This window comes from Tenrec ecaudatus, chromosome 17 (assembly GCF_050624435.1).
Source record: "Tenrec ecaudatus isolate mTenEca1 chromosome 17, mTenEca1.hap1, whole genome shotgun sequence".
Lineage (NCBI taxonomy): Eukaryota > Metazoa > Chordata > Mammalia > Afrosoricida > Tenrecidae > Tenrec > Tenrec ecaudatus.
This window is the reverse complement of record NC_134546.1, coordinates 30,571,952-30,587,297: the sequence shown is the minus strand read 5'-3', so window position 1 is coordinate 30,587,297 and position 15,346 is coordinate 30,571,952. Positions and strand designations below refer to the sequence as shown.

Sequence of the window (15,346 nt, the reverse complement as noted above, 5' to 3'; positions counted from 1 at the left end):
CTGACAACAACAGCAGCAATGTATCTCGTCATTGTTTTGATTTGAATCTCTTGAAGGGCTAATGATCAAAAGCATTTATTTATACATATGCTTGGTGGAACTGTCTGTTCAGGACCTCTGCCCATTTTTCAATCAGATTATTTATCTTTTTCTTGTTGAGCTGCTCAAGTTTTTGATAGAGTTTAGAAATTAGTCCCTTGTCTGATATGTCTTGCCGTTTTTCCTCCCAGTCTGAGCCACTTTTTTTCTTTTTAAGAATCAAACTTAACTGAGCTGGGTGGTTTTTTTTAAAATGATGCTCTGATCTACCTGGCCAATTCGTAGCCTTTGCTTTCTTCCTCAGTTTTATAAATCATAGGTGATTATTGATGCAAAGCCCCATCGTTTTAATATGTGCATATATACTTCTGTTTTTGCAGAATTGAGTTAGTGTGATGTTTTCCTCATACCTTTCTTACCTAGAGTAGAGCTGGAGCCAGTGGAAATGTGTGCTGATGGGTGTGTTGTTTGTTTGTTTAATTTGGGTTGGGAGAGGGGCCTGTTTATTTTAAAACTCAAAATGAATATACAAGATTTATGTATATGTAAGGAAGACAGAGGGTAGAAAGAAACTCAGCTTTGGAGTCGAAGCATGATTGATTGAAACCCGACTATACTGCTTCTGTAGTTGGGGAAACTGCATAAGCTGTATAAACAATTAGTGCCAGTTTTCCTTATAAGTCACCCTAGAGAACAGAGAACTGTCCAATGGGATTTCCAAAATGTCATCTGTATGGAAGGTAGATTGCCACTTCTTTCTCCTGAGAAGCTGCTCAAAAATCAATGCTGACTCAATAGAGACCCGATAGGACAGGGTAGAACTGCCCCTGTGGGTTTCCGAGACTATAACTCTACGGGAGTAGAAAGCCTCATCTTTGTCCTGAGAGCAGCCGGCTTGCTTGTGGTTTCCAGCTCTCTTTACCTTTCGGTTAGCAACTGAGCTCTTTAACCACTGAACTGGCAGCTTCCCCCTGTAAAATAGAGAAAATAACATTTGCATTACTTGTTAGAGAAATAACTGAAAGAAACCTAGTTTTCACCTCTCCTGCTGTTAGACACACTGTAGTTCTCGTGGTAACATGCTACCTTTCCACACTGTCAAAAGGTCTCCTGCTGTCAGACAGACTTACTTCACGCCACACTGCTTTTGATCTCTGCTGCTTGCATGAGCACTGATGGGACCCAGCAAGACAAAATCCTTGACAACTTTCACCTTCTCTCCATTGATCATGGTGGTCCAGTTGTAAGGATTGTGGTCTTCTTTATATTGAGTAGTAATCCATACCGATGACTTCAACCGTTGATCTTCATCAGCAAGTGCTTCAAGTCCTCCTCACTTTCAGCCAGCACGATTGTGTCATCTGCAGGTTGTGGATACGCCTGGTGCCATATTTTCTTCTTCATATGAACCAGCTTCTCTGATGATCTGCTCAGCATACAATTTGAATACGTGCGGTGAGAGGATACAACCTGTCACACACCTTTCCTGATGTTACGCTGTTCAGTGTTCCCTTGTTCTTTTCATACAGTTGCCTCTTGATCCATGTACAGGTTCTGCATGAGCACAATAGTCTCTGGGCTTCCATCCTTCCGAAGGCTTTCTCTGGTTTGTTTTTTTGTTTGTTTGTTTGTTTGTTTTTTTTAACAATTTATTGGGGCTCATACAATTCTTTTCACAGTTCATACATATACATACATCAATTGTATAAAGCACATCTGTACAGTCTTTGCCCTAATCATTTTTTTCTCTTTTCTTCTTTTACATTTTATTAGGGACTCATACAACTCTTACCACAATCCATACATATACATACATCAATTGTATAAAGCACATCCATACATTCCCTGCCCCAATCATTCTCAAGGCATTTGCTCTTCTCTGGTTTGTTTTAATCCATAGAGTCAATTGTTGTGGTATAGTCAATAAAACACAAGTTAACATTTTTCTGATATTGTCTACTTTCAGCCCAGATCCATCTGACATCAGCAATGATATCTTTTGTTCCATGTCCTCTTCTGAATCTGGCCTGAACCTCTGGCAGCTCTCTGTAATATACTGCTATAATTGTTGAATGATACTCAACAAAATTTTACTTGCATGTGATAACATTGATACTGCTCTATAATTTGAGCATTCGGTTGGGTCACCTTTCTTTAGAATGGGCACAAATGTGGATCTCTTCTAGTCAGTTGACCGAGTAGTTGTCGTCCAAATGTCCTGGAATAGACAAGTAAGTGCTTTCAGTGCTTCATCGGCCTGTTGATACATTCTAATGGCTAGTCCATCAATTCCTGGAGCCTTCTTTTTGGCTAATGCTCTCAGTGCAGCTTGAACTTCTTTCTTCCTTGGTTCTTGCTCATATGCTACCTCCTGAGATGGTAGTATTGCTTGTAGGGAGCTGCGTGTCTCCCCACCCTGGATTTTAGCCATGAATCTACTCGCGCCATGCAAACTGCCCAGAGGTTTTTCTGCCCTTTGTTCCTTTCCCGCCAGAGGTTGGCTGCCCTGACCCTTGCTAGGATTGGTGATCTTTCACTAGCAGCTGCTATGCTCATTGGTCAATACATGTCTGATGGCATCTCCCCCCCAGGCTCACCAGGAATGCTTCATTAGCATACTTACCTGTTTGATCAGTTGCCCGTCATTCCTTCCTTGTTTGGAGATGCATGACTATTGGCTACCTCAGCTGTACCTTATTTTACATGTGACATAATGGTGCCAACCCCTCGCTGGCTCTTTAAACCTCTGCTCTCAACTCAATAAATGAGGCTTGATCAGATTCCTGTCTTGCCTCCATTTCTCGCGCCCTTGCCCATCTTCATTCCCAGTCCCTCTTTCAGGTGTCCACATTCTTGATGTCCCGCGGGATAGGAAATAGCTGCTCTCATTATTGGTCCTGAGGGGTTTATCTGTCCCGGATTCCCTGTGTTTCCAGCTCTAGGTAAGATAGGCAGTATAAACAATCTGGAGGAGAAAACAATGGAACCAATGATTCCAAGGGGACATGAGAGAGAGGGGAGAGGGGATGGGGAAGAAAGTGGGTATTAACAAACCCAGGGACAAGGGAACAAGTGATCCAAAAATGATGGCAAGAAAGGTGTAGGAGGGGAACTGATTACAAGGATCCACATGTGACCTCTTCCCTGGGAGAGGGACAGCAGAGAAGAGGGGAAGGGAGACTCCGGATAGGGCAAGATATGACAAAATAACAATGTATAAATTACCAAGGGCACATGAGGGAGGGGGTAGCGGGGAGGGAGGGGGAAAATAAAAGAGGACCTGATGCAAAGGGTTTAAGTGGAGAGCAAATGCCTTGAGAATGATTGGGGCAGGGAATGTATGGATGTGCTTTATACAATTGATGTATGTATATGTATGAACTGTGATAAGAATTGTATGAGCCCCAATAAATTGTTAAAAGAAAAAAAGAAAGGTGTAGGAGGCCTCGTAGGGCTTGATCAAGGGAAATGTAACCAGGAATAATTACTGAAACACAAATGAATCTGAGCATGATAGTGGGACAGGAGTAAAAGTAAAAGGAAATAAAGAAAAGAACTAGGAGGCAAAGGGCATTTATAGAATTCTAAATACAGGCATGTACACATGTAAATATATCTATATGTGATGGTGGGGAAACAGATCTATGTGCATATATTTATAGGTTTAGTGTTAAGGTAGCAGATGGACATTGGGCCTCCACTCAAGTACTCCCTCAAAACAAGAACACATTGTTCTCTTAACCTGGCATACCATGATGCTCACCTTCCTGGCACAATAGCTGAAGACAAATTGGGTGCATAAGCAAATGTGAAGAAAGATGATGGTGCCCGGCTACCAAAAAGTGTCCTGGGTCTTAAAGGATTGAAGATAATCGAGTGGCCATGTAGCTGAAAAGCAACAAAGCCCGCAGGGAAGAAGCACACCAGCCTGTGTGAGCATGAGGTGTCGATGGGATCAGGTATCAGGCATCAAAGGACAAAAAAATCATATCCTTGTGAATGAGAGGGAGTGCAGAGTGTAGACCCAAAGCCCATCTGTAGGCAACTGGACATCCCCTTACAGAAGGGTCGCAGGAAGGAGATGAGCCAGTCAGGGTGCAGTGTAGCACCGATGAAACATAACTTTTCCTCTAGTTCTTTAATGTCCCTCCCCTCCCCCCCACTATCATGATCCCAATTCTACCTTACAAATCCAGCTAGACCAGAGAATGTGTACATGGGTACAGATAAGAGTTGGAAACACAGGGAATCCAGGACATATAAACCCCTCAGGACCAATAATGAGAGTAGTGATACCAAGAGGATAAGGGGAAGGTGGGGTAGAAAGGGGGAACCAATCAATGATGTATCTATAACCGACAGACAACAGAGAAGTGGGTAAAGGAGACGTCAGACAGTGTAAGAGATGACAAAACAATAATTTATAAATTATCAAGGGTTCATGAGGGAGGGGGCATGGGAATGGAGGAGGGTATAATGAGCTGATACCAAGGGCTCAAGTAGAAAGAAAATGTTTTTGAGAATGATGGTGACAACAAATGTACAAATGTGCTTGACACAATGGATGGATGGATTTGGATGGATGGATTGTGATAAAAGTTGTACGAGTCCCCAATTAAATAATTTTTAAAATAATAAATAAAAGAATAAAGTAGGTTTGCTCTGTAACTTTGACACACGTGAATTATTATATTCTGGTTTTGTGATAACTGTTTTTCTCTTTCAGGTGAAAATGAGCTCTTCAGCAAGAAGAAAAGGGAAAACGGGCAAAGGAAGTGGCAAGGGGTCTTCTAGAGGAGGCAAAGGAGGCCGGAGTCACAGCAGTAAATCCCATGGCGGTGGCAGCAGCGGTGGCGGCAGCAACAAAAAGGCCTCGATTTGGATTTGGGATGATGAAGATGACTTTTGTGTCTTCGGGGAATCACGGCATCCATCCAGGTCATTGAACCCTTTAAATGTTCACATGTGGAGACTCGATCCATCTGTAACGTGTGGTGCAGCAGGTGGCCGAGGGCAGGGAAAGAAAGGTCACGTTAATTGTTCCTCTGATTGTAAAGCTTGGTATTCCTCCCTGGTAGCCTCTTCTGAAGGTGTGATGATAAAGCCCAGCTTGGGTGTGGCGGGTTCCTTGGGTAGGCTGAAATCTGAAGGTAACTGTGCTAGCCTCTGAACTAAGCACAGTGGCTACTAGTGCACTCTGTGTTACCAAGAAAGTAAGTATTGGAAATGATGGAAATGATTTTCATTGTTGCTGGGTATTGCAAGTTGATATTAAAATTGAGGTCTAAATAGGCACTTTCATGTTGATAAATGGTAGATTTTCCAGTCATATCAGCCAAATCATCCCTAGTGTTTCATCAGTAGTGTACTGTACACTACATGGATAGTAGTAGGTGCAGTATAGCTTAAAATTACCCCAGAAAATCGTGTGCAGTGTTGTATACTTTGTGCAGTATCGCTTAAAATTGTATATTTTTTGTATCCTGACCATAAAACCTAACCTCTAAGTTAGATGCAACTCCATTGATTTCTTAAACCTCAGCGCCTTGGCTGTTCATTCTTCCAGCAAATATTTACTGAGGGTCAAGTAGCACCAGGTCACAACAGTGAGTAAACTATTGCCACTTCTTTCATAGAAGGGCATGACCATAAACAAATGTATGGCATTACACTGGGTAAGTACTGTGAAGACAAGTAAAGGAGGAGTAAAATGACAAAATCCCAGAAGAGAATTGTCATTCTATGTAGAAAGGTTAGAAACTTCTCTAATAAAGAGTCATTTGAGTAGATAGATACAAGAATGAAGTCAAGTAGTGAGCCATGCAGCTGTCTTGAGAGAACAACATTCAGGGCAGAGGGAAAAGTAAGTGCTGAATCTCTGAAGCAGGGAAGTGGGTGGGCAATGCAGACAGTTCAGAGGCAAGGCCGTGTAGGACATAGTAGCTCATTATCAGGACTTGAGCTTGGGCTTTGGATAAGATGGGGAGCCATTTAATGGTTGAGAATCAGTCCCTCTGGCTAGAACTACTGTTTCCAGTATACGCCTCTGTGTAAAGTATAGTGACCCTTCCTCTGCCCATTGATAGCCCCACACAAAGCTGCATGTGGATTCTGTGGAAATATACTGTAGGGGAACATGGGTTGGAATCAGGGAAGTTAGTTCCCAGGCTCTCTCCCAGTGAAGATGTCAGATAAACAGACTGGTGTAAATGCCTGGAGTCCAGGAAAAAGATGTAGGTTAGACAAGTAAACATGTGCATCCTCTAGGAATAATGGAGTCTTAAAGTCAGCCTGGGTAAGATCCTGCTAGGGAGTGGCTATAGCTAGTGAAGAGTTTGAGCCTTTGGCATGCCAGGCTTCAAAGGGACAAGAGATTAAGAGACTCAAATGAGGATTTGCAGTTAAGTAAAAGGAAAACTGCCTGTGGTTTCTACATGCCAAAGGATAAGGGTGGCTTACAAGAGAGAGAATGATTACTTTTTAAAAACGTTTCTGATAGATCAAGAAAATGAGCACTGAGAATTCCCCCCTGGATGTGGCAACGGTGGGCATCCTGGGTAACCTTGACAAGAAATGTGCTGACGGACCTGGGTGGAGGAACACATTTCGACTGGATTGTGTTTAGGAAAGAAAGAGACAATGATTTAGAAAACTCTTAACATTTTTCTATAAAGAGGATAGGGAGAGAAATGGGCAAAGTGGGTGGAGCATGGACAGCCAAGCAAGAACTTTTTAAAAATACTTTTATTGTGAACTAGGTGAACATTTGCAGAGTAGATCACTTTTGTGTTCAACAGCGTTTCAAACCGCCCAATGGCTTGCCTTTTCTTTTTTTTTTTTTTTTAACAATTTATTGGGGCTGATACAATTCTTTTCACAGTTCATACATATACATACATCAATTGTATAAAGCACATCTGTACAGTCTTTGCCGTAATCATTTTTTTTCTCTTTTCTTCTTTTAAATTTTATTAGGGACTCCAACAACTCTTACCACAATCCATACATATACATACATCAATTGTATAAAGCACATCCATACATTCCCTGCCCCAATCATTCTCAAGGCATTTGCTCTCCACTTAAGCCCCTTGCATCAGGTCCTCTTTTTTTTCCCCCCCTCCCTCCCCTTTCCCCCCTCCCTCATATGCCCTTGGTAATTTATACCTCGTTATTTTGTCATATCTTGCCCTATTCGGGGTCTCCCTTCCCCCCTTCTCTGCTGTCCCTCTCCCAGGGAAGAGGTCACATGTGGCTCCTTGTAATCAGTTCCCCCTTTCCAACCCACTCACCCTCCACTCTCCCAGCATCGTTCCTCACGCCCTTGGTCCTGAAGGTATCATCCACCCTGGATTCCCTGTACCTCCAACCCTCATATGTACCAGTGTACAGCCTCTGTCCTATCCAGCCCTGCAAGGTAGAATTCGGATCATGGTAGTTGGGGGGAGGAAGCATCCAGGATCTGGGGGAAAGCTGTGTTCTTCATCGATACTACCTCACACCCTAGTTAACCCATCTCCTCTCCTAAGCCCCTCTATGAGGGGATCTCCATTGGCCGACACTTGGGCCTTGGGTCTCCACTCTGCACTTCCCCCTTCATTTAATATAATATATATATACACATACATATATACATATACACATATATACACATACATACACACACTTATATCTTTTTTTTTTTTTTGCATGATGCCTTATATCTGGTCCCTTGGGCACCTCGTGATCGCACTGGCCGGTGTGCTTCTTCCATGTGGGCTTATTTGTTTCTGAGCGAGATGGCCGCTTGTTCACCTTCAAGCCTTTAAGACCCCAGACACTATCTCTTTTGATAGCCGGGCACCATCAGCTTTCTTCACCACATTTGCTTATGCACCCATTTGTCTTCAGCGATCCTATCATGGAGGTGTGCAGTCAATGATATGATTTTTTGTTCTTTGATGCCTGGTAACTGATCCCTTTGGGACCACTCGATCACACAGGCTGGTGTGTTCTTCCATGTGGACTTTGTTGCTTCTGAGCTAGATGGCCGCTTGTTTATCTTCAAGCCTTTAAGACCCCAGTCACTATCTCTTTTGATAGCCGGGCACCATCAGCTTTCTTCACCACATTTACTTGTTCACCCATGTTGGCTCCAGCTGTTGTGTCGGGAGAGTGAGCATCATAGAGTTCCAATTTAATAAAAGAAGGTATTCATGCATTGAGGGAGTGTTTGAGTAGAGGCCCAAGGTCCTTCCGCCACCTTAATACTTGACCTATAAATATCGACACAAAGATCTATTTCCCCAACCTCCTATATATATTTGCATGTACATGTCTTTGTCTAGACCTCCATGAATGCCCTTTGACTCCTAGCTCTTTCCTCCATCTCCCTTGACCTTCCTCCTGCCCTACTACCATGCTTCATCGCCACCTGGGCTAGAGTATACCTCTTCTCTAAGCAACCTTACCCTTGATCATTTCCCACCAGGCCTGCCACTCCCCCTTCTCTACCCTTTGGGGTCCCATGTTTTTCCCTTGTCCCTGGGTTTGTTAACACCACTTCCTTACCCCCCCCCCACCCCCCACCCCAGGCTTGCCTTGTTTTCCATGCTCTTTTCCCTGGTTCCCTTGTTGGAGACTGCCCTCACCCAAGTAAACACCTGTCTGCCCTTTCGCCTATGACTCTCCCTCTCCCCCCACCCCTGCTAACCAGCAGTCTGTTTGCTTTGGTGTGAAAACTTTCTCTTGATTTTCCTATCACAGTGTCACATAATATCTGGCCTTTTGTGATTGACTAATTTCACTCAGTGTAATGTCCTCTGGGCTCATCCAAGGAAGACTTTTTTTGGTAACATGGTAGAGCTGCTCCAGCATGTCTGTAAGCTAATGGGAATTGTCCGAACGATTGTTAAGCGCTGACAGTGCAGAGAGGAGGCAAAGTGCAGGGGTGATTTCCTTGAGGAGATGAAGGGGACTGGACCCGTGTGCACATTGGGGATTGACAGTAGGCTTGGGTATGGTTCATCCATAGTAACAAGCAAAGTAAATGGTGTTCAAAACCTGGAGATGAGACTAGGATATGCAAGTTGTTCTTCTCTCTTCTTTCCTCCTCTTTTTACTAATCGGGGAAATGATCAGCACATCCAAATTGTAAGAATTTCTATAAGACAGTTGGCCTGAGCTCTTCAAATATCAAAGCGTTATTAGAAAGCATAATAATTAAGTTCCGCTTTTTATTGAGTGCTGCATCAAAAATCTTTACAAAAGATATTGTTGAATCACTTGGGAAATTACCAAGTGTTTATGAGGGAGGAAGGAGCGGGAGAGAGGGGAAATGAGCTGATGCCAGGGGCTTATGTGGAGAGCAAATGTTTTGAGAATGATGAGCGTAATGAATGTGCAAATGTGCTTTATACATTTGATGTATGTATGGATTGTGATAAGAGTTGTATGAGCCCCCAATAAAATGGTAAGAAAAGATGTGTGAGCCCCCAATAAAATTGTTAAAACAACAATAACAAAAAAGAACACAGGAGATTCTCTTCACATCCCTTGTGACCATTGGTAAGAGAGTTGATGATCCTGTTGGTGCTGTGTGTCCTTGGGGACTCTGAGGTTAGTGTGAGTTCCAGTTCTGGGTAACTGTGTGACTTTGCCCTCCTGTCCTCTGTAGGCCCAGCAACAGTAGCACAAGCAAAGGAGAGGCACGCCCCAAACGGAGGCAAGAAGCCAAAGTGCCCCTTCAGACTCTGCACATGACTTCGGAGAACCAAGAGAAAGTGAAAGCTCTTCTCCGAGACCTGCAGGAACAGGATGCCGATGCTGGATCTGAGTAAATTATATTTTATCTGAGCCATTCTTTAAGCAAATTGTTAAGGAAATGTGTTGGTGGTTTCAAGATTCTGAAACACTGGATGAACACGGATCCCATTGTAGCCTCATCCTTAGTTAAAAAGGAGCCAAGAGAAACACAGGAACAATGATTCAGTAACAGTTTTAGAGTGTGTTTATCTTGCAGCATCCTTGAACAATGATACAAATTACCTTCTCAATTGTTTTTTTTCAGTTATTCTTGTAGATTTTTATTTTTCATCGTTGTTTTAGAAAATACACAGGAAAATATACCCCGATGTAGCTGTTTCTCCAAGTTCCATTTAGTGGCATTGGTTACATTCGGAGTTGTGTGACCGTTCTAACCTTTTCTTTCTGAGTTATTCCTCATTAACATAAATTCACAGCCCCCAAAGTTCCTAATTATGCTTTCAAGTTGCTGTAGTCTATTTGAGCTAATATAGATGGTTGTTGAAAGAGCATACTGTTCCCGGCAGAAATTTCTTGCTACTTCAGCTAAACTGTCTGGTTTTAAGAAGACATCAGGTGATAATTTTGGTTTAAGGTCTAAATAGTATCTCAGGGACATAGTTTCAGGGGTTCTGCTAACATTCGAGGCTAGAAGACGTCTGGAATCAATGGGACTTTGACATTCCCCCTTTTGATCAGGAAGGATCCCTAGTGATGGTAGTGGGTGGCACATTGGGCTGCTAGCCACAGGTCAGCAGTTTAAAACCACCAGCTGCTTCTCGAGAGGAAGAGGAGGCTTTCTACCCGCATAAAGAGCTACAGTCTCAGAAACCCACACAGCAGGCCTGCTCTAGGTACAATGAACCAGAATCGGCCCAGTGGCAGTGAGCTTGATCAGGATCCTTCTGTCGAGTTTTTCACCAAAATCTCCAGTAATCCATTTCTTCGAGTTTCATGGCACAGAGGGCAGTGTTCACCGAGGCAATTGGCCACTTACTCCGTGGCCTTTCTTATTCCTGACGTAACTTTTCCCTCTCTTGTTGCAGGTGAATAGAGACTGGTTAGTGTGCTCTGGTTGGCCATTGGAAAGCTTTTAAGACCCCCGGCAATGAACTGTGACGTTCAGCAGAAACCTGAGCGTATTATTTGGCCGATTAACTGGAGGTCCTAAGGAACTATGACCCCAAACCTCCAAACCACGAAGCCAAGTCCCATGAGGATCTTGGTTGTCCTCAACAGCTGCTCTATTTTTTTTCTGCTTTTGTTGTAAATATGTGGAATATACAACTTTCGCCAGGCACCCTGGTGATGAAGTGGTTACCCATGCGGCTGCAATCCTCATGGTCGGCAGATCAAAACCTCCAGCAGCTCCATGGGAGAAAGATTGGGCTTTCTTCTACTGTAAATAGTTCCAGTCTCAGAAACCCATAGTGCAGTGGTTCTCAACCTTCTTAATGCCATGACCCTTTAATAGAGTTCCTCCTATTGTGGTGACCCGATATATGGGTATGGCTGCATGTGGACGGACCCGCCTGGAGATGGATAAAGGAGTAGTGTCTCAGTTCCTAAGACTATCAGAAATATGACCTTAAGCGACCCCTGTGAAAGGGTCGTTAACCCCCAAAAAGGGGTCACAGCCTAGGTTGAGAATCGCTGCCACAGAGGGTAACTGAGTCAGCATTGACTTGATGGCAGCAAGGCGTTTTTTTTTTTTTTATCTTCATGACAGAAATTAACTATAATTAACTATGCAACCCTGTTCTTTATGAGTTTGCATCTTAATTTTTTTTTCTAGGACAGCACTCGTATGGATTTAGTTATTGCTTTGTTGACTATCTTCCAGTAGTGAACAAGGAGAAGTATTGTTTTAGGGGCAAATATTGAGTTGATTAGATGCAGTCTTAAATATACACTTCTCACGACTATCTGCTTCTGAGAAACAGATGTCATTCTAAAGCAGGGTGTCAGACAGGTTCAGTCAGTTATTCACAAGGAAGCAATGCCAGAACAGACCCAGATTTTTAAAATGTGGGTGAATTGGAGTGATACCCAGAAAGGGAAATATTGGAGGCTACCATCCTGCTCGAAACATAATCCCCCTGTAGGGCAGCATGCACTTGACACAGCAGCCAGATGGGAAACAGTGACTCCCAGCCTAAAAGACGGCAGCAGACTGGGTGCATTGAATGTTTGGGCAACAATCCAATTGCCCACATCAGGCTCCCGACAGGGCTCACTGCACCCCTTCCCGTTGTCCTGCTCTAGATCTTTGATCTGACATTTTTTTATTCTGTTACCATTCCTGTCCCCCACATTTGACAGTTCCGGTCTCTTCTGGTTTGTTTTGATGACTATGACTGAACTCTTTCGAAGGACTTCAGAGCCCTGCTGAACAGTCTGATGTGGGGGGAGGTGCCAGCCCTCCACACCTAATCGCAGGTTCTCTAGGCGCAATTGTACAGTTGAGATACCTAAATATTATAATGAAGTCATAAATTCATGAGCTATAGGAGAGAGTCAAATAATGGAGTCAGACACATTTCGTGGTAGCATGCTCACCTGGATGGCCATGATCTTACCAGCCAGGTCCCCGCACAGTGTGGGCAGAGGTGAGGTAGGGCGGAGACCCAGCAGTCGGCTCGCCCGTTTATTGCTAACCAAAGGTTATCACTACTTAGGGGGCGTGGTTACAGGTAACCACAGGTCACAGGAAGGGGAAGTACAATAGTCATACCCATCATAGGAAGGGGATGAGCTAAGGGTGTGCACATAGGAGTGGAAGGGACTAGAGGTATACATGTGGGGTCTCCTACAAGGAAACAGTCAACTACTGTCCTTATCAGAAGGGAGTGGGTCCTACTTGTGATGGGATAAACAGTGGTGACTGCTTGATCTGGATGGGAGAATAGCCCCTGACCTACTTCTGTTGACCTCCAAGTGTGTAGTCTTTCGCCATGTGTAGCAAGTGGCTAAGTCTTGCATATATTTGGGGGAGACAACTTGGGAGAAATCTTTCTGTTTCCCACAGTCTGACTCCCTTCCTCTTCACCCACAGGTGCATGCACGTGCACTCATGCGCTCAACTGTCCATTGCATTGGGCTAATTTGCTTTGTGATTTTAGGTGATGTCCTTTCCATTTGCCAGAATTAATGAGTGGCCAGTCTTGCATAGTTCAATTTCCATTCTATTTTTAAATCTCTTCTTTTCCTCAGATTTAGGAAAGAGAGTTTATACAGCAAAACATAAAATTAGTGAGTTTGTTGTTTTGTGTTATTTTTAATCATGAGAAGAGGGAGAAAGCCAAACGTCCGTGATTAAGGACACAGGCCCTGGGGTTCGACGGCCTCCGCGAGAATCTCCACTTGCTGCTTGTTGTGTAGCTTTCATTAAAACACTCAAGACAGTTACCATTGAGTTGATTCAGCTTACGGCAGCCCCGTGTGTAACAGACAGAACTGCACCTTGGGGTTTCACTGGCTGCTGTCCTTGCAGTAGAAGCTCACCAGGCTTTCTCCCAGAGGGTGGACTTGCAGCTCCATGTTCTTGGTTAGCCGCAGAGCGTGACTGTGTATGCACCAGGGACACCTGTGTAAGGTTAGTCAGTAGTAAAGCTCACAAAACCTTCTTAGTGAAATGGGGAGTCTAGTAATACGTCATCGGGCTGTCGGGAAACTTGGAGAGAGGACATACAGATGACTTCTCACAGGCCCTGGTGCGTGATTAATGCTCCAGAAATGTTAGTTGCCAACAGATGAATTACAGGTTAATGAAGGACCCTTTCAGTAACTGAAAAGTAGCCAGAATGATGTGTCTTTTGGCTTATTAAATTATATTCTTCCAGACCCTTGCTAAATATTTCTTTGAGGCAAGTAGAAATGAGAACTATTATATACAAATGTTCTCTGCGCTAGGAGAGGCATTTCTGGGGAAGAGGAGGACGATGAGCCTGATTCCTGTGACGATGAGCAGTACTGCTCAGCTGGCCAGGAAGCATCCGTCGTTCTGGATCCTAGTCCTTTGGAATATGCTGGCCCAGCCCTGGGCGAACCTTGCGTTTCAGAATTTGCGGTCTCCTCATTCGCAGTGCAGAAGCTTTCCAGGTAAGTGCTGTCAACATTTGAGGGGAGCTGGGGAAGCTTCAAGGGAACTGGAATCATCTTATAAATCCAGCTACTCTTCCATGAGTCCTACCCATTGTGTGAGCTCCAGCAATGACTGAAATGCCAAATACTCTATCTTTGGGCCAGTGGGTTTAAGGAAGCCTCAAAGTATCAGGAATGGTTTTTCAAAATACACGCTTCCTACTCATATGTAATCGTCAGTTCATAGAAGTATATTTAAGTGAATTCCACTCTGGGATTTGATGAGTACTGTTAGGTGCCGTCCATTCGGTTCTGACTCATGATGTGTACAACAGAAGCAGAACACTGCCCAGTCCTGTGCCATCCTCACAGTCGTCATGGTCATTCCCATTGTTACAGCCACTGTGTCAGTCCATCCCCTTGACAGCCTTCCTCTTTTCCACTGACTGACCTTGTCCAGGGGCCGGTCCTTGATATTACCCATTTTGAGATTTCATCTCCCCCGGTCATTTTTGTTGTACTTTGCCCTTGACAGGTACGGTTTCAACACGGAGCGCTGTCAGGCAGCCCTGAGGACTTGTGGTGGAGATGTCGGGGCATCCCTCGAGCACCTGCTTAGCCAGTGTTTTTCAGAAGCGTTTGGGGAAAGGATGAAGACCCCCAAGGCATGTGCCCGTATTAGCTTGAACGAATGTGTGGAACAGCGGCACGAAGAAGCATTTGCTCTCAAGTCCATCTGTGGAGAAAAGTTTGTAGAAAGAATTCAGAACAGAGTCTGGACCATTGGATTAGAGATGGGGTACCTGGCGAGTAAATTCTGCAAGTCCAAACAAAAGGGGGCTTCCAAAAATGCGCAGGAGCCTTCACTTGAAACCTGCAAATTTTATCTCAAAGGAAATTGTAAATTTGGATCAAAATGTAAATTCAAGCATGAAGTACCCCCAGATCAAATTGTTGGAAGAATAGAAAAAAAGGTAGATGATTCTCACCTTAATGAAGATGCATCTTTTATATATGAACTTGAAATTCGATTTTCTAAGAACCACAAATACCCCTACCAAGCTCCCCTTGTGGCGTTTTATTCCACCAATGAACGTCTACCTTTGGCGTGTCGTTTGCATATTTCTGAATTCCTTTATAGCAAGGCTTTGACATATGCTGAAACTTCAGAACCTGTTGTGTATTCTTTGATGACCCTTCTAGAAGACGAATCAGAAATAGCCAAGCTGCTAACAAATACCCATCATAAGTACAGTGTGCCTCCTGTGAACTGTTTACCCACACCCTCTGCGACAAGGATGAATCATCTTGCCTATCGTAAACCAGTGATCCCTAATAATGCTTTCATTCCAAATCAGATTGCTGAAGGTATGTAACGCACACTGATCGGGGGGGTGGGGGGGCATTGTGGAGGGCATGCAACAATCATGAATTTAAAACC

General features: G+C 43.8%; 1 protein-coding gene across 3 annotated transcripts in view; it reads left to right on the top strand.

Annotated features, from left to right (window-relative positions):
* DHX57 (DExH-box helicase 57) overlaps nt 1-15,346 on the top strand; it is a 68,022-nt gene that overhangs the window by 6,008 nt on the left and 46,668 nt on the right. For all 3 annotated transcript variants that reach the window (XM_075535262.1, XM_075535259.1, XM_075535260.1), the window contains 4 exons: nt 4,766-4,977; nt 9,695-9,853; nt 13,735-13,923; nt 14,441-15,273. In XM_075535262.1, the coding sequence (XP_075391377.1) occupies nt 4,772-4,977; nt 9,695-9,853; nt 13,735-13,923; nt 14,441-15,273 (1,387 nt within the window). In that variant the 5' untranslated portion in view covers nt 4,766-4,771. The remainder of the gene's footprint in view (nt 1-4,765; nt 4,978-9,694; nt 9,854-13,734; nt 13,924-14,440; nt 15,274-15,346) is intronic.